Here is a 20801-nt window from a genome sequence, read left to right as displayed (position 1 = left end):
ATAACATAACCTTCCCTTACGGGAGGTAAGTATGCTAGATATACGTACGGACTCACACGAAAAAAAAACCCAGCTGATACATTTCAGTTCCTCTACATTGAATTTTGCCATCCGAAAGTGATATTGCTATAAAGGGTTCATTAAATGTGGAGGCCTTTCGATTTTTACAATAAATGAAGATAATTTTATGGAAAATGACACAATTCACAATTTGGATCGGGTGTGGAGAAAATTAACTTGCCATGGTGAACATGGTTATTGATTACGTACGTAAGAGACACACCAGAGACGCACGAACCCCTTTCGCCTTGACAGTTCATGACCAGAGAAAGGCGCCAGCATGAGTCAAGAAATGGAAATTAAATTTCCGTATAGCTATATCCGTGTTGCTAAAGGCGTTCAACATCCCTGGAAGTTTGTCTCACAAATGTTTACGTGAGAGGTGTCGTGTGTATGTGATTCTAAATACACCCACCAAAATGTGTCCGAAAGGTGTTATTATTGCCGTTGTGGTGTGTCTCGTTCACTGTGTTGACGTCAATGAAGGTAAGAGAGTTGTGTGGACGACAATTGTCCCAAACCCGGATACTGGTGGTGTATTTCCTGTACTTGCCCCGATCGACTAGCTGTTTTTAAATAGTATAGGATTACCAACCCTATTCAGTTAACTTCATGTTGTTAGTCATAATTTAGTCGTTTTCATAACTATATATGCAACTATGTTTTTACTATGAATGACTTTCACGACCATGACAAAGTTAACTATTGATAGTGTGACGTCACCATTTACCTCCCCTTGGGTTATGACACTATGTGTGTGTGTGTGTGTGTGTGTGTCTGTGTGTCCGTGAGTCTGACGTGACGTGACGTGTATCTGTGTGTAAAACTAGATAACCGGCCGTACATTCATTCGTATCACTGTTACATGAATATTCATAATGCATGATGCTACAATTTCAATGCAGTTGTTCCGCTTCGCCAAACTTTACAAACTTTTTAAGTCGTGTTGATATGAGATCAATATGCACCACACGTTACAGACTGCTTATACTAGATGCAGCTTGGTCTGTACATGGATGTATTAGTGAGAATACTAATACATCCATGGTCTGTACTATGGCTTTTCACATAGCCAAGGAAGAACTTCCCTGTATATGCTTTTCATAACGCCTTCGCTCAAATAACACGGGCAGTGGAATGACCCACTGACGTGACCGTGTCAAGGTCGCCTTCTTCGAACCAACTCATATTTTTCCAGTGTGGAAACTCTATCTCTCAGTGACGTTGTATCAAGTCCATTGTTACAGTACTTCTGTATCGTCCATTTGCACTCGTTAACGTTGGTGTTGTCAAAGAACACGAAGACACGTCAGATACACCTTCCAGTGTGGCACCGTGGAGGTCCACTGGGACAAACATAAACATTATAAGTGTTTAATTTCTATAGTAGTCCGAGGTTTCATTCAGTAAATAAACACCCACGAATGGCGGATTACGGTTGACGGATATTCAAGGCAAATATTGACGTCGCGATATACACACTATTAATAGTTTAATGAATGATAAGTGAAGCTATAGTAACCATGGTTATTAATTTATTAGTTTATATGAATTTACACAAAATCGAAATTGACGTGTTAAAGAGTTATTGGTGATAGTAGTATAGTAAACAACTTTAAAAAAAACTTGTAGCATCTTGCCTGTCATATTATCTATTTTATACTCAAGAAAAATTGTTCTAAACAGTGATGGCATAGTTGTCCGCTGACGTAACGAAAGTGAGCGTACGGAAGTTGCCGTATAAGGGGGAAGTATATAAACGTTCGATTTAATAGCGGGTTTTCACCTAAGCACTTATACCGACGGTCAACTACGATCCCCTCGTTAATGAGATATTCATATGCAAATACGGACGTTAACCTGAATGAACACGACCTAAACAACAATACAGACTCATTAGTCTTTTGACAATATTTAACGTCATTGAAACCATCTGTAATTCTATATGCAAATCGTTAGATTCCACCAATAAAAAATTGTAGTATTGCTCAGACACTGCAGCAGTAGCTGGCGGTTTTAGAAACAGGAGTTCTCTCAACTTGAGAACATTGTATCGTCATTGGCTAACGTTGGAAGACGCTGGCATGCAAATTATAATGAGATGTCCATTGAAATATTGAAGTATCAGGTTAAATCATCCTTAACGGAAGACAAACTTTGCACTGTATCTAGACAGAGAGTAGAACTGTGTTGATTGGCAAGGACATTTAGAGACTTCTCTCTAAGATCTAATATTTTACTGACTTAATAATTAGAAAGTACGAACCATGAAAATTAAAAGGTCGAAATATTCACGGAAATAAACCGTTAATCCTCATTTGACATGCGTTCGTAGGTTGTCTAGCCTGGTTGCTTTCAAAGTGGAAGTGAAGAACGGTAATGGTGCTACTTATGTTCTGCTTTAATTCCATGAATTTGACAAGACATTTTTTTGTGGCAACCTTTATTTGTGGCAACCTTTATTTGTCAGAGGTGAAACTCCAGAGTAAAAGTAGTAAAACATAGTTATAGTTATAGCTCACCAGAGCTTGTTGAATTCCAAGTACATGTATAATATACATGTACTTGGAATTCAACAAGCTCTGGTGATTCTCCCCCAGAACGTAGTCGAGCAGCACAGTTACGCAACCATATCGTACCATTACTTGTACTTACTCTTTGTCATGTTAATTTCCATACATCAACTTTCGTTGGAGACAAATATGTCAATTGATTATTGACCTTTTCGTTGGTCATTTCGATTTATCCGTTGCACGTATTAGCATAACAATGGATTTTCGTCGGCTTTCGTTCTAAATGTATTCGTTATAAAATTTGCATACGTCCACTTTCGTCGACGTTAAATATTGTCAATAGATTAATGAGCTTTTCGTCGGCCATGTCGATTTATATGTCGCTCTGTATTTGTATAACAATAGATTTTCGTCGGCTTTCGTTCTAAATATTTTCGTTCTTAAATTTGCATACGTCCACCTTCGTCGACGTTAAATATTATCAATAGATTAATGAGCTTTTCGTCGGCCAAGTCGATTTATAAGTCACTGTATTTGCATAACAATATATTTTCGTCGGCTTTCGTTCTAAAATGTGTTTTCGTCTGTTTTCGTTCTAAAATTTGCATACGTCCACTTTCGTCGACGTTAAATATTGTCAAAAGATAATGAGTTTCGTCGATTTATACGTCGCATTTTATTTGCATAAGGATATCATATTTTTGTTTCTATTTGTTTTCCCTGTCTGCACAGTCAAGTAACTTGTTTTGTGAATGCATGAAACCAATGAGGCGAAGGAGCCGGGAACAAATAACCGATTTCCAGTCCAAAAGTGTTGCAAAAAGCTGTGAAACTTTAACAAACGTTGATGTAGTCATGACTTATGTATTCGACGATCGGGTTGTTGTGTTATTGTCGACCAGCACCATTATGAAACCCACTATACTTCCTTTATAACTGGCTATCAAGTTATCAATAATCATAACGTGTTCAACATGATCACAATATTCCGAGTCCACCCTGTCATAAATTCTGGTCGTTTCCTATTTGTGCGAACAATTACTTTTCTGATGACGTTGGACAACATCCCTTATTCTACGTCTTACTACAGTAGCAGAACGAATAATGTAAATGTCCTGCACATCTCGAGAAAGAATGCGTAAATTTGCACGGACATGATCTGCTACCAGTTGATAATTGTTAGCATACTGACCCATAGCTTCCAAAATCGGACGTTCGGTACGTGTCACAGGAACCCGGATAACACGTCCGCACCCGGCCATTTTTTCACGACAATTCCCTGGAGCACGTGTTCGAATTACTTTGATAACTAATTCTAACATATTACATGAATTCTATATTTAAAAAGAATCAGAAGGAAAGTGAACAGATGGTTCAAATCATGCAAAATCAATACGTTCTCGTCTCAAGCTTGCAATTCCAAGCCCATCAACCAATCGCCATGTTCTTTTAATTCATCAAACAGGTGTACAAGAAATGTATTGACAAATCTGTAAGCTTGTGATAATGAAATGCAAGTTACTTGACAAAGGAAACATTCTCTTTCACCCACTCGAGCTGAAGACGTTAAATATTGTCAATAGATTAATGAGGTTTTAGTCGATTTATACGTGGCATCTATTCATGCTTACGTTCGTATTTGCATATCAATAGTTTGCCGTCTGCATATATCGTTCGTCTACGCTTAGGTGAAAACCCACTATTGTGCTGACTTTATCGTTACGTCATATCGTTCGATCGTAATCTACGCTATATGTGGTGCGTACTTGCAATACAGACTGATGATGATCAGATGCAAAGGACTATGGGATTATCTGTGGTTATCGTAAAACCTAATCTGGAGCTACCGTTAAAATAAACCTCCCACAATGATCAGGGTGACTATGAATTGATTATTTGTGGCTAAAAACAATGTAACATTACTATTTGGTGAGTATTTATCATCACATTTCCCATGATGCAAAATTCAACATGGCGGGTTTGCAACTTCCCTATTGACGAGACTGAACACGACAAGATGGTGATAATATTGTATTCTTACTAAATATCTACACATGTGTCATGACAGGGGGTGCCACAGAACATGAAAATGTAATGCGCCTCACTCTTACAGGTACGATCTGTCAGTCATGGGACTGTACAGTAAACAAAGAATTTATCAGAGAGTTAGAGGGCTTCAGTAAAGATGGTTACGTACCGACTTATCCCAATGGTACTGTTCTTGGCCACAGCGGAGTAACTATTGGAAATGGAATTGATCTTGGATCCAAAAATGCAGAATATTTTCAGAACATCGGCGTGTCAGAAGAAATTATAAGAAAATTACAACATTACTTCGGACTGCAGGTGTGTACATGTAAGATATTCTTTAAAGACTAAAATATCAATATCAGTGATATTAAGAACTCAATCTATATTTTGCCGTGGGTCCGACGCCTGTCACGGTAATGTTGGATTGTCATTTTAGAATGTCATTTTGTAATTAAATTCAAATTAAAAGAGATCAAGAAAAATGACAAATTTGGTGGAATGTTCGCCATCTTTTAAGTCAACGTTTAACTTAGCCGAACTTGGTCAATTTATGTTTAGTTTAACAATAACAGCGCATTCTTTTATGATAGATGTATGTAATCACAACCTAGCTAGATTATGAATTTTAAAAGATATACGATTTGGATTACTAGAAATTGAGCCACGAGTATGGTAAATGTTTCTGATCAAGTACAATTGATCAATTGACAGCTACACGGCTCACTCACGTACTTGCACGTATTTTCTCTTTAATAGAGAGAGAGAGAGAGAGAGAGAGAGAGAGAGAGAGAGAGAGAGAGAGAGAGAGAGAGAGAGAGAGAGAGAGAGAGAGAGAGAGAGAGAGAGAGAGAGAGAGAGAGAGAGAGGAACAGTTGTGATTTACAAGGGGCGTTCTTAATCCGAAATGTCCTTTCCAATTTCCGTTTGTTGTAGAAAGATGCTGCAGTGCAGAAACTCAACGAGATTCCCCTTTCACTAACAGACGCTGAAGCGGCGGATCTGAGCAATCGTGTTATGGATAGTGAATTCTGTGACGTCGCTGAATCGTATGATGAAGCAGTCACAGCTATAGGTATGGAAAGTCACCAGTTTAACAACAATTGTGAATAGGCTACAGAGCTCATGACGTCGACGAGTCTCTCTCTGTCGGCTGACATTTGTGTGGTGAGATGATTACAGCTGCGCCCTCACCGGAGATTATTATTTCTGTCTCAGCATGGGGTTTTGATATTAGTAAACAGCAAAACTCCGCATATGACTGGGTGGATGTTCATCTTCTGATGCGGTATCATGTAACTGTGATACTTTCTAAAATATTGTCATTTCACAAACGTGATTGTTGTCGTGCCAGATGGATGGGGAATTACTATGTATGTCTAGGAAATAGAAAATGTAATAAGTCTTGATTCCAACTGATGTAAAAATTAAATCTCGAATTATGCTTGACTTGTAGGAAATAGTAATTTGAAAGAATTTCGAGCGTTATCAATCGTGCAAAGAACAGTTACGTCATCGGTGTATTTCCAGTATGGACGTCCATCGCGATTTCCGACTTTCTGGGGTCATGTGACAAATCAACGATGGACACACGCTGTAGCAGAGTTGAGGAATTTTGGTGATGCGTACAGTACACGACGAAATAAGGAAGCTCAGTTATTGGAAGACGATGATGGTAGTACTTCCACTTGCTCATCAACAGGTAATGTCTTTACTACCTGTAATAATGATATCCTGTTTGAAATATCAAGATCATTCATACTAGCCATAGTAAATAATTAAATAAATAATAAGGTGTTGTACTCTGTAGAAAATAAAACGGATTTTGCTGCAGTCCATTATTTGAAAGCATTTATTTTTTTTATACAAGTCCGCTGTAGAGAGCGAGATGTTGACATTTCGTCAGTATATAGTCACAATTAGTGAAATGGACTCGATACAAAGTACGTATTATGTGTAGGAAGATATCAGATATCTTTTTGAACTTGGATTGGTGATCAATGGTGATAATTTTTTTTGTTTCTTACAGCTGCGCCCCCAACAACACCAAGTAGATTGTCCCCCACAGGTCAGTAGCACATTTTACTTTGTCTTTTGAGAAATAATTTTATGTACATCGTGATGAGTACTCAGTAAAGATAGAAATCAGAACTTTGGAAACACCACAAAGTAAAGGCACACACTTAGAAATATGTACATACATACATACATACATACATACATACATGCATACATGCATACATGCATACATGCATGCATGCATGCATGCATGCATGCATGCACGCACGCACGCACGCACGCACGCACGCACGCACGCACGCACACACACACACACACATACATACATACATACATACATACATACATACATACACTGCAAGGTTCTTGACAAGGACAAAGTGGCTTCGTAGACTAGCAAATAAACAAAAGAGCGAACGAACAAACAAACATTGAAATAAGCAAACATAAAAAGATAATGATATATATATACATTATATCGTCTGTACCGTTTTTTGTTATTGACAGACTGCAGAGACTATGGAGATGATGGACGATTTTGTGTGGACACATTCGATGAATTTCCACAGGAAAATATAGTTGTTAACTTTAGGTTGTTTACCCGGTCGTATCAGAATGGCGTTGATATGCAGTTTTCTTCAGCGCTACATGCAGGTTTTCAACCAGGACGACCTATAAAGGTAAATGAAAATTTCCTCTATGAAGTACTAGTAGTAGACATATACAATTTGTTCATACCGTCACTGTGTGCAAGCCTAGATCACTAGCTTAGTACATCTATAGTGAGTTGAATTGGGACGGTGGAAAATGTAAAGTAACGCTGTGTGATATTATGGTCCTTCTAGTCTAGATCACGCTGTATGATAGAATGGTTACTATTAATCCCCAACGGACATCAGTGGAGTGTCTAGAGGCTTATACATATATATTACTTTCATGACCTTGACTAGCACACTCGAACAGAGTCCATGGTTGTTGTAAATGTTAAGTTGACAATAACTCAAAAAGTTGAAAACTCTGGACTTACAAGACTTGCTGATTTTATTAGTTTATGTGCAGTAATTATCCTTTGTTACATAGGGGCACGTGAACTATAAACAACATATTTTGGCACTATGATAGTCATTATTATTTGGTCTGGTGGCGAATTCAGAATTACAAGTGAAATTGTCAAGTCGATGATGTGTATGCCCTGAGAGTGTTGTGAATGAGCTCTAGGTACATGAATGAAAGCGGACTGAGGTCTAACGTCATTGAGTTGCTTCGTGTGGATTGCTCAGTCATGGAAGTATGGAAATACCACATGTGTGAATGGCTCAACCAAACTTCCTGGTGTGCTATATTAGGATGCCTTAGGTTTCGCCAACACCCATATGGACATGCGCCCCCAACGTACACATAGTGATTTAACATCTGTTTGCTGCACTTGCAAATCAAAGCGGGGCAACTTTGATCGAGTTCAATTCTCAGCTCTCCATCACATGCGTTTCATTAGCGTGAGTCATCGAGTTCTTTCCAGGTTGATCGAGTTACACCTTGTCATATCAACCACACTAAACCAACGTGTGGTTACAAATGCCAATGTCAAACAGCTAAAGTGGGTTTTTTTAACAACAATGTGGCATGTTTTACCCCAAACAGTTCATTACACATGGTTTCCAGAGTAAAGGAAGCACTCCCTGGGTTCTGAAAATAGCTGATCAACTCCTAGACGTGGGTGATTTCAACGTCATCGTAGTTGATTGGGAAGACGCCGCTGATCCAAGTCCACCGGTACGTCAAATTTATTGGCTTTCATCTTAACTATTATAGAAAAATATTATCTACACTTTTTAAAGTTCTGTAGTTCTGAGACTTATAGTGTCGAGTGAAAATTATATATGTATGTATGTATGTATATATATATATATATATATATATATATATATATATATATATATATATATATATATATATATATATATATATATACATATATAACATTATTTAAGGCTATGCAGATTTTGATGATGAATGAATGAATGAATGAATGAATGAATGAATGAATGAATGAATGAACGAACGCCATATATAGTGAAAACAGGGAGATAATATATCGATAACCAGGGAGATAATTAAGCTTTAGAAACGTATACGTATTTCCTTTTATTCAGTGGTACAAAGTTGGGAAGTTTATAGAATACGATGGAGCTTCAAGCAACACACGAATTGTCGCTAGCAGAGTGGTTCGCCTTCTCGGTTTCATGCTGAACCAGCACGGAAGTAGCGCCATCAACGACGTGCATCTGATTGGTCATAGTCTTGGCGCACAAATCAGTGGTATGGTCGGCAAGTGGGCTAGAAAGTTAAATTGTGATGGTTCACCCTGTAGGATTACACGCGTGACGGGTAAATATTTGATGTTATAATCTTCCAATTGTAATTTACTTGTTAAAATTTACTTGTTGACAAATATAAATTGCACATTTCGTACTGATGCTGCTAATATATTTGAGAGGTCTGGTTATTTTATTACTAAAAATATGAATTATGAGTCACATCTATCATAACCCTCATTTACATTTGTTCTTAAAATATCGCAAATTATGAAGTGTGGAGAAAATAGCTTCATATTTGTTTTTCACACAAAACTAGAAATTCAACTTCCTAACGTAAGACCTAAAATAAAATTGGGTAGTTCCAATTACGCTCAATTTTAGAATAGGTAGGTAGATATTTTTCTGGTTAAGTTTTTTTTCATATGTGAGTGTCTAGTTCAGGTAGTTATGTTTTCCGTTGTTTTCCATAAGGTATCTTTCTTATTGGTTCCTTCTCATCAGATATACAGCCATAACAGATTGGAAAAACTGTTTTATATTGTCATTCTAAGTTGACATCACCGCATCCACTATTTCACATTTATAGCGATTTTATTTTTTTTTCCTCGAATATGTAAAAAAATGTTTAGGGTCGGCAGTGAAAAACTAGGTTGGGTCGAGTAACCGGAACCAAACAATTTTTGTAGGCCTAAACTAATAATAACGCAGAATATAACGTATTGATTTATGACATCAATTTCCGTTTTTACTATCTTTATTTTCAATTCTTTAATAGGTAAAATTCTCGCAATGTTTTGTTGAATGAAGTCTGTCATTTGATCATTTACGTTTTTAGCTTTGGACCCGGCTCGACCGAACTTTCTAGTGTCTTCAGGGGATAAACGCAGAGTACCGGGTCCTTTCTGTGTGTCACGTGACGATGCCGATTTTGTTGACGTAATCCATACAGATGCCAATGAGAATGATGACCATACTGGAGGAACATTTCCACAATTAGGAATTTATCAGGTAAAAATGAGAGAGAGAGAGAGAGAGAGAGAGAGAGAGAGAGAGAGAGAGAGAGAGAGAGAGAGAGAGAGAGAGAGAGAGAGAGAGAGAGAGAGAGAGAGAGACAGACAGACAGACAGACAGACAGACAGACAGACAGACAGACAGACAGACAGACAGACAGACAGACAGACAGACAGACAGACAGAGACAGACAGAGATAGACAGACAGACAGACAGACAGACAGACAGACAGACAGACAGACAGACAGACAGACAAAGACCGTGGAAATCACACAGCATCAGCTATATTGGAAAGCAATACAAGTAACACAATATTAATATAATACACAGTATCATTATGATAGAGAATCCTCCTGTATTGGAGAAATTAAAAAAACAAATAGGTACAATACATTATAAAAGTATTTTATGGTCCAAGTATGAGAGAAATGTTTGAGAACAGAATGACAATAATGAAATAAATACATATATGTCAGCAATGTCATCATCTAAACAAAAACAAAAAAGAAACTACTGTATAAGTTTTGGAAGAGACAGTCCATAAGATATCATTTATTTATGTGTATTTGTATCAACTAGTCAATTTTGTACCTTCCAGGCACTGGGTCATGCCGATTACTACCCAAATGGCGGAAATCAACAACCTGGCTGTACGCTTTTCCCATGTGACCACAGTCGAGCAACACTCCTGTTTGCAGCTAGTATCAACAGCCGTTGTAGTTTTATTGCCGAAAAGTGTACTAGTCGACTAGCATTGAAGTCAGAAAGGTTCGTGAATTGAAAGTGTCAATTTGAAATATTTCCACTGAATAACAATGTATGTATCCATTAAATGTAGTAATACATTTTGCTAATTATCCTATCAGAAACACCCTGCCGCGCCAGCAAGACGGGATGGGATTGGGGGGGGGGGGGCATTAAAACTAATGTCGTACAATATATGCTTAAGTTGTGTTTAGCTCTGAATAGCAGTCGTAGGAAATAGACAACACCATAGCTGTTACTCCTAGCTCTATAGCATTGTCAAACTTAAGAGAGTAACACCACTCCAGGAAATTAAAGAATTATGCTCAAAATTAGTGGAATACAGAAGTGTCAATACCTAAATGATGTCTGGTCTTTCCTTTCTTAAATTAAAGAATTGACGTAAACCTTGGGTGCTGGAGAGGACATAAATTCACATCACATGATTTCACACGACTGCCGACAAATGTCAACCTGATAGGATTGCACACCACTATAGTTTTCATTTTCTTATTATCTCATGTCATTGAATGATAATATTTGCAATTTGTATAATGCGTATTTCGTACTATACAGTGGCCAACTAGTGCAAACAGTCGATCGGTATTACATTTGTTGCTATCTTTCTCAATATCTTACAGTTGCAACGATTGTTTATCCCCACCCTGTCCCATGATGGGATACCATGCAGTCAAACCCAGCCTACCAACGCTGTATCTCTTACAAACCACTGGAGATGAACCTTTTTGTGGTAAGATAAGAATGGTTTTTACAGTTGTATTTCACCTTTCCACAAGAAACAAGTTGATTTAGTTTGTTTGCTTTCTTACTTATTATAAGCAATTTTTTCTTACCTAAAGGAATCTTAATAACGGGAACAAAAACAACAAATGAAATTAAAGAATCTTAGCGTATGATTTATCATTTGTAATTTGGAACATGGGTATTGCAGTTCAGACTATACATCCACTCATTTGAGGAAAAAGTTGTTAACTTTATTTGATTATTCCTTTGTATCTCTTGCAAAATTTATTCGCCAGTTTGACCAATGCAGAAATGTTTACATCTGATATTTTTAGGACACTCTGTTGGATGCTTCAAAGATCGATCATCCTCCCCTGCTTTACCTCACCAAGCAACATCACTTTCCAAAATAACAATTGATGCCTGTAACTTTTATTGCCGTGGACGAGGCTATCCTTATTCTGGTCTTCAGTATACCTCAAATCGTCAAAGTTGTTGGTGTGGGGAAACCTACAATAAGTATGGCCAGGCAGACGATGCTTCGGAGTGTTCACATAGATGTAGTGATGCACCCAAGGGACATTACTGTGGTGGGAATCGTAGAAACTCGGTGTACCGGTCAGGTAAGGATTAGAGTGAGTGAGTAAGTGAGTGAGTTGTTGTTGTTGTTGTTGTTGTTGTTGTTGTTGTTGTTGTTGTTGTTGTTGTTTCTTTATTCCTCCTCAAAGAGAAGAGTTACAACTCAGTTCACAAATATACAAAAACAAATTGATAAATGAATAAGTATAGAGTGCATGACTCCATTAGTCAGTTAAACGATAAGGGTGGGTGGGTGGGGGGAGGGAACGTGTGTGTGTGTGAGTGAGGGAGGGAGGGGGAGGGAATGTGTGTGTGGGGGGGTGAAACTGGGTGCGGATGTGTAAAGATGCATCGGACATGTGAAGGGTTCGTTTGGGGAATGAGTACAAGTGTACATTATTGAGTCAAAAGTCACGTGGTGGTCAGACCTCTCCATAATAGCTACCAATATATAGTCAAACGTCTAAAAAGGGGCCGGGGAAGGTCCCAAAACAGCTATACATCTGTAATACCATATCTGTAAGAACCCCACCACACCCTGGCAGTAAAGGTTCTCTAGATTTGTATTCAATAGCATAGTAATAATACAGTCAGTTTTTGATACGTGTTAGGATGTTTAAAATATTACAGATTTAAAGGAGATAACTGTTCTCAAATGAATGAATAGTTAGTATATTAACGTAATTAAAACATGTATTGATATGAAGAAATATTGAATGCTGAAAATCATGTGAAGACTTTGTTATTTTATAGGCTACGTTGGATGTATAAGAGAGTCGGATTCCAGTGTCGTTAATGATCGGATAACTTCGGACACTATGTACGTACAACAGTGCTATGTGTACTGTTCATATCATGGCTATGAATATGCTGGTCTGTCTGATTCCAAGACTTGTGCTTGTGGAAATGGTCAATCAGAAAGGTAAGCAGATATAACAAATACATTAATATGTACATGACATTTGTATGTTTATCTAGCAACGCTAAAAATGAAGCATCGAGTTGTTGTGGAGTATATTCATGTCATGGAACGTGAGCTAGAGAGATTATTTGTAATAGGGAAAGCAGAAAACAGATAGACATCCGTTATCATTGTAATAGCATCCATACACACACTACATTGCAATACCAAATTTAAATGCTATTCTTTTCCTACCCAGCAACACAGTAGCTCCATCGGAATGTTCATATAATTGCGGTGGCTATGCAAACGAGCAGTGTGGCGGACCTGGAAGAGTCTCTATATTTCGAACTGGTAAGAATAGTTTCACTGAGAAAAATAACCACACAAATAAAAAAGAAAGGAAGTATAGCAAATAAAAAAATGTTTTACGCGAAAGACTACGAATAGTTTACTTAGCAGTATTAGAAATGAAGCAGTCAACTTTTTAAAACACATGTTCCACCGATACACAGTGTAGCATATGTAGTTACTTTATTATTTGAACTTTTAACTTCAAACACATTGTTGGCATGTAACTTGACTTGTAATGTTGGCTGTTAAAAGTAGCACAAGGTAAGTTTGGACGTCATTAGGGCCTAAGTTTTGTTGTGTATTGAAAAGATACTCTCAGTATTCTACTTAATCATCATATGTAATAGACTAAACTCAAACATTGTTTTAAGATATAACTTTAATATAAAGTTAGTTAATATCCGTATAAATTGTTGAGGAAATGTCTCTACTATGCAATCAACTGTTCTAACACTTCCAGATGACAATTGAAATAGAAGGCATGTATAGGCGTTTACATTACACTAGAGTCATTAATGAAGGTTTTAAGTACTTTCAAATCAGTAAAAACGATAACAAACTCAACTTTTGACTTTAATATTGGTATTTTATTTGGTCGGAGATAATCGTGGGGTTGTGTAGCCTTCCTCAAGGTTTACCTTGGAAGCTAAAGCTACTATAATAGTGTATTGTACAAGATGTACATTCATATTGCTATGTGATAGAAGTGCTTGGGCGATTCCAAACTAACCACACATTAATTACGATAGTGTGAGTTCTGACAGTTGACAGAAGGTTTCTCTGCAGGGGGTCTTCCCAAACACTGAGCTATACTTTTATATCATGACAATTTGCAGTTCATAATATAAAGTGCCTTGCTACTAATCACCCCACCCATGAATGTACTTATCAACATCTTTTGATTAACTCAACATGTTACAGTAATAGTTTGTGTAGATCTTAGCTTGTTGAGACTATATTTCCACTGTTATGTTTTAATAGGTATTGACAGTATCTGTTTGGAGAAAGGACAAAATGGCGACTGTGATTTCTTCGAGTGTTTTAACCACCGTCATGTCTGTAATGAAGGAAGACGTTATGATTTGAGTAAAGGGCTGACACATTACTGTCAAATGAAAGACAAAATTCATCCAAGGGTATGTCTTGTACACTTTAATAGATGACAAAATCATTACATGAAAATGTGCAGTACTGTGACTCTCTACCGTGTATGGCACTCTATCTTTGGGTGCAGAGATTTCGTGATCATGTTTATATAACTGATCTTGTGTCACCCGATGATAAACAATTGAAAGATATCTGAATTGTTAGAACTAATGTACTCAGCTAGGAATAGAAACCCACTCTGTTGCAAAACACTGATTTTAAACATAGACGGAGTTATGTTAGGACGCCTTACTTATAGAAGGTACATTACACAGAGTTTGGTGTCTTACTTGAATTATTTGATATAAAAACAATAATGTTGGAACAGAAATCAAAGAATTTAAAGAAATTACACTCTAGACAGATTATTCTTGCTTTGCTTAAAGTAATCATATGGATGAGGATTAGCTATTTACTTTCGATTTTTAATTTATGTAAAATATTTATCACGGCGTCCTACTTGAAATATCAATGTAAAACAGCGTATTCCAAGTCTGTGTTTATAACTCAATTAATTGCAAAATGATACTTTAATAAATATGTAAAATGTTTGTTCATTTACATACAATATAATTCTTTTTTTTAGGTTTTATTTTAGCTTTATCAATGTATTGAGTTACAAACAACGACTTGGTCAATGTTGTTTTACAATGATTTTTCACGTATGAATCCATGATAACATTGTTACATACATAGAAAATACAAAATAAATTCCTAATCCTCATTCATGTGACCACTTTATTAGAAAAGCGTGATGAGAATCTGTCAAATAAACTTCTCTTGAACAGAACAAACAAAGGTTCATGGGAGTACAACATCTTCCAGCTACATCGTCTCTGTACTCAATATATCACTATTGCAATTGAAACATAGAATGTAAATGATAACATGACCAACTAACATACTAGTATGACATCATGTACACTCACAATAAGACTGTCCCTTGTTTTCAGTATATTTCGGCCTGGACAAATGCAATGCAGTGTGTAACACGAGCAATATTGAAGAAGTACAAAGAGCTACCCGTGACGTACAGTGATTCAACATGCAAAGACTTGTATAACTATGGCAGGAAACTGTTCCAAACTTGCTATAAGAAATCAACATTTTCTGAATCGTCCTCTCTGTTGTCCTCGTCCGAGGAAATGAATTTTTACGACACTTTGAAATCCGATGATGCTATGAACGCATTCAAAATAGGTGTGGAGCAGATGGTGGAAGACACTGATTCTGCCAGAGAAGACAGTGTGTTGTATCTTTTAGAAACTCAAGTTGAGGACATCAGTCGCCAGTTTTACCTCGCCAATTACCACGACCAAGACGCAGCTATAAATGAGATGAACGAGAAGATACGAAGTCAGATCTTCGACCTGTTTCCCCCAAAGTCGCCTGTGATTGGTGAGTCATTAGTGCTTCAAATACAGTCAAATACAGTCGTAAGTGGCGCTCAACGTTATTGGAGTACCACAAAGGACTCAATTATACATGATATATTAACCTGTTACAGATTCAGATATTCTGCACGCCAGAGTAATTACAACAGATTGCAGTGGACTAATTATGAAAATAAGTGGCCTACAAATACATGCTTTAAACGAACATGAACATAATTCCACATTTATTTTCTTTTAATGAGGAAAATATGAGTGATACGTACACGTCATAAGGGGTATTGTTTACTCAAAGTTCACAACTCTTTTATCAGGAGTATTTTCCCGCCAAATTAATACCTGAGAAATATCTATAAAGGTTATTCACTTTGCAATTGTGTATCCTTCTTCTATAGGTATTGACAGTTCTTGTGAAGAACTTGCTAGATCTGCAAGTTGTGATTTCTACAAGTGTTTTGAAAAGAGATACCCATGTGGATCTGATGGGTTTGCTCTATCATATATAGAAGTATGCGAAGGTGAAAACAGGATCAAACACTACTTGAAATCAAATGTAAGTGTACCCTCTTGGTTGTAAGAGTTTTGTACGCTGGGATGTCACCGTGTATATGGCAGATAGTATGCTTGCAAATTGCAGTCTTTACAAAACCCAGGCCAGGTCAGACCGGAATTTTATTTTCAGATTCAGATTCAGATTCAGATTCAGATACGTGTTCGCACATCAGATTAAGATGCCTTAAGTTTTCAATAAAGTTTTATGCTAGACATGTTGTTTTTTCATGGTGAGGTGGGGACGAGGAAGAGTCACCGGTTGAGGGCAGACTGTAGAACTAACTCATAAATGTTTAATAAGGTAGACATAATAAAGCTGGTTTATTACACCAACAAAAGAAAAGTTGAAATTGATTTAGAAAAAAACACAACACCAGATTTTCAAATCGTTACTTTATTACATGGCATCTTGTAGTGAAAATCTTTTTTTTTTAAAAGCACAAAAAATGTAAAAAGTAAACAATAAACAAAAAGTAAATATTTGTAAACAAATATGGCCAATCCCAAGCCCCTGTGATCACATGTAAGTACAAGGCGCTCACAGAACAAAAAAGAGCAATCGACAATAAAAGTGGAAGTTGAATAAAGAAATCGCGCCAAGTTCACCACATCAGATTTTAATCAGATTGAACTCTCCCCTGAGACCTTACACGCAATTCTTTGACCCCCCCCCCCCATTGTTATTGGAATATCAGTGATCAAATGTATATCAGTGCACAAAAATAGCTACCCCAAATATATCGCCCCCCCCTGTACTTTGTTCCAGTCCCTTACAAGATATAAATGTTGACAACATTAGAATAAATTACTCATAGTACCTGTGTATTTAGATGTGGTGAATATGAATATGTAATGATTTACAAAACTCCAACATCAGCAAACGATTCAGTCATTGGCACAGAGTTTAAGCATCACAACACAACACAACACAACACGGCCGTTGCTCGATATTTCATAGATAGGAAGTGCATGTTGTACACGGTTGTACTTTGAGAAATAATTCATTTTGTACCTTTAAAATTAATGCACTTATTTATACATGGATAATGTATTCAAATGGTTCTATATATCTGAAGGTTAATGTTATATATAAGCTGAATGATTTCATTCCAGGGTGCAAGTCGTATGGACAGTGTGCAGAGTTGTGTGATGAGCGCTCTCCTACTGGAATATCAAGCAGACGAGAACTCGTGTAGGAGAATAGAGTACACGATACGGGATGCCTACCGAAGTTGTTACAAACAACACATGAACTGTGGCTTCGTAGCAGAGAACCAGTACCAGCTAACTGATGCATACACAGTGCCGTTCCCCAACAAATTACAGTTCATGGCCCAGGGGCTAATCACAGACACATTGTGTGACGCATACGGTACACCATTGTACCTGGAGAAAGATGGTCATAAATTCCGTGCTGTATACACATGAAATATACAGTTTGTATTACATGGAGAAATTTGATTTACAACAGCCTAAAGGCTTACTTTTGATGTCTGTCCATATACAAATAGACCTGGTAGTTTTGCGTCAGACTTGCTTTAACAGGGTATATAACATGATAGATCATTAGTCTGAACTTCACAATTCTCAAATACTAGTATGTTCTAAATTATTATATTCGGATCGAGTGTGCATGTAAGCATGTAATGTATTACTTTCTGTAAAATATTGCCCCCCCCCCTAATGTCATATGTAAATTACTTTGATGACGTCAACAAAATGACAGATTGGTAATTCTTCAAGAACGTGAAGGTAGAATTTACCTTGGGGACCAATTTCTGTGAAAATCAAGTTCTTAAAATTCCTCAAAATTTTGCCATAGGAAATCTTGTTCCTGGTCATTTTGAGATAATAAAAGAAATGTCGGGTTTACCATTTTCTTTTCAAGGATATCGACGATCAAATATTTGCTTTAGCATTAACACAAGTTGACAGCCATATTGGATTTGGCGGCCATATTGGATTCTAAAATGGCTTAATTTTGATATCATTATGACTTCTATTTTAAAACTTTGTATGTTGACCCCCCATTTTTCCTTAGATATAAAATGAAAATTGTTCCAATTTTCTTGACCCTAGTAAAACAAAAAACTTCGCACTCTACCTTATGGAAAAGGACTCCACTACAACAACAGTGCAAATATCACGTACTTAACTTTTTCTTTATATTGAATGAAATGTTTTACCAAACTCTTTTCTGTAACATTTTACACCTGACAAAACAATATGCAAATGGATTTAGAGAGGTATTTGAAACTGGTCATGTAAGCCCATAGTTGAGCAAATGTAAGAATTCAATTTTAGTTCGAATACTATCATCAAATTTTTAGTCTCCCAAGGGGGACTATTACAATGTGTCCAGCCGTCCGTCCATCCCCAATACGTCATTGCTCAGACATGCAATATCCAATTATTTCTGAAGTGATGTGTCATATATGTTGGACATGTGCATGTCACTTTGGTTCACGACATGTGCAAATGGCGGCCATATTTGTAGTTAAAAATCAATATTTATGGCATAATTCAAAAACCATAATACACAGAGACTCCATTCAAGTGTCTACTCTCCTTCCTATTATGTACAGGCTTTCTTTTTAAGACATTAACCCTTGACCTTGCCTGTCAGGGTCAATTATTAAACTCCAGTCAGTATCTAACACAATTAGATCACTTGCAAGCTTTCTAATAAGAAGGTAACCTTTGACCTCGACCATAACCTTCTCTTCTGGGTCAATCAAATCAAGCTATTTGCATATTGCAGACAATCTGTACTGTGTATGCCTGGCCAATTTGTTTCCAAATGATGTCTAAAAGTAATCCAGAACAAGAGAGGAAGAGAGAGATATATGATAAATGCATTACCTTTGGTGCTACATGGAGACTCCATTCAAGTATCTATCCCTATATTATTAGGTGTAAAGTTTCTTTTGAGACCTTGATGTTTGACCATGTCTTTGACCTTCGGGGTCAGTTATCAAAATCCCACCATCTCCTGCGTATCACAGACACGTTTAGCGTTGATTTGTTACCATTAATTTGTTTCATATTATTGCACCATTCAGTCACATAGATGTAAAGTATTGCAGGGGTCTGTGTCTTCTACAAAGACTTGTTAAAATGTATCATGCGGATGCCTTAAATAATCGAGATATATCATTTACTCAAGAAGTTATACCACCGTAAAGCATCTTTCAAGTGTTAAGTTTGTCATGTAGGAAATTTATTTTCTCAAGATATTATTCCAAGTTCTGAATCATCATCGCATATGTGGTATTACATGTATTATTCAATTAAAGTCACAGTAGCTGTATTTGATTTATATTTCTTGTCTTTTTTCTAATTCATCACTTATATTCACACTAAATTATGTCATTGAACAATCGCATTCTGTCTTGATCCTTTCAAGTTTGAGTATTGGTAATTTCAAGCAATGGTTTTGTGTGCTTCACAAATACTGCAGGAACATTTTATTATGCAGCCAAAATAACTAACGAAAACCTAAAAATGTATTCAGCTAATGCCCTTCAAAGAAAAAAGAAAAGTCAATGCTATTTTTTATGTCTATCTTGTGAATTGCGTAGTTCAGTTGTATTCGATACGTATATGGAACCAAGGTACAGTAAGTGATTGAAGCTGGATTATCATAGACATGCGCTTACTAGAAAACATACGGTGTTGGGCAGGTAACTGATGTCACGTGATGTCGGAAATATCTAGCATATTTGAGGTATAAGGCCAATATACGCTCGAAAAGCAAATTGTCATGACTTGTACTATGATATTTGACTGTGTCCAGTTCATTTTTTGTCGAAACACAAACTTAAAAATTATTACCTGGAATATGTGACTGTACACTTCAGTCTATGTCAACAGATTGTTTGGAACAAACGTTTAACTTGACACAATAGTTTATCAATGCAGATGTATTGTCATATGAATATAACATTTGGTATTTTAAATACCAGTCATGTTTCAGTATGGTTTCTTATGAGCACATTGTTTCTCTTGATATCAACCAACCTTTTTTGTATTGTACATTTAATGAACTTTTTGTACAATACATTAATGAATAAAATATATCATTTACAGTGGCAAATGAATTGATTGTCGGAGAAGTGGAGAATAATCAAGAACCCTTCGGCCATTTTCAACATCCATCAAACAAACGATAACGTAGCTATAATTACATATTTCATAATCATCAGACTATTATTGCAAAATTATTACTACACTTTAAAGGAGACACCAGAATAGTGTTTTCAGACCAACTTCCTACTTTATATGTCATGCAGGAATATTTGAAAACAAAAAACAATCATAACGTACATTTCGGTCTATGATTCATTGTCTCACTATAAAGTGCACAGTGTTTCCATGGCAAATAATCTGTATCATATATACCATCCATATGTGTCTGTCATTTTTTTTAGATAAAACTGTT

At 36.6% G+C, this 20801-nt stretch overlaps 1 protein-coding gene across 1 annotated transcript; it reads left to right on the top strand.

The window, feature by feature from the left end:
- The first annotated feature begins 398 nt into the window (after positions 1-398).
- LOC144442461 (uncharacterized) lies at positions 399-20570 on the top strand. Its single transcript, XM_078131821.1, has 18 exons — positions 399-546; positions 4687-4919; positions 5538-5676; positions 6058-6303; positions 6631-6669; positions 7128-7300; positions 8262-8393; positions 8774-9008; positions 9774-9946; positions 10548-10717; positions 11335-11444; positions 11773-12060; positions 12770-12938; positions 13177-13271; positions 14253-14407; positions 15371-15815; positions 16204-16361; positions 17474-20570. Exons 1-18 carry the CDS (start codon positions 480-482, stop codon positions 17786-17788), a joined length of 3342 nt encoding a protein of 1113 aa, XP_077987947.1. The 5' UTR covers positions 399-479; the 3' UTR covers positions 17789-20570.
- Positions 20571-20801: the final 231 nt, after the last annotated feature.

Source organism: Glandiceps talaboti, chromosome 11 (assembly GCF_964340395.1).
Source record: "Glandiceps talaboti chromosome 11, keGlaTala1.1, whole genome shotgun sequence".
NCBI lineage: Eukaryota > Metazoa > Hemichordata > Enteropneusta > Spengelidae > Glandiceps > Glandiceps talaboti.
The sequence above is the reverse complement of the archived record's forward strand: the minus strand, read 5'-3'. Positions and strand labels throughout refer to the sequence as shown.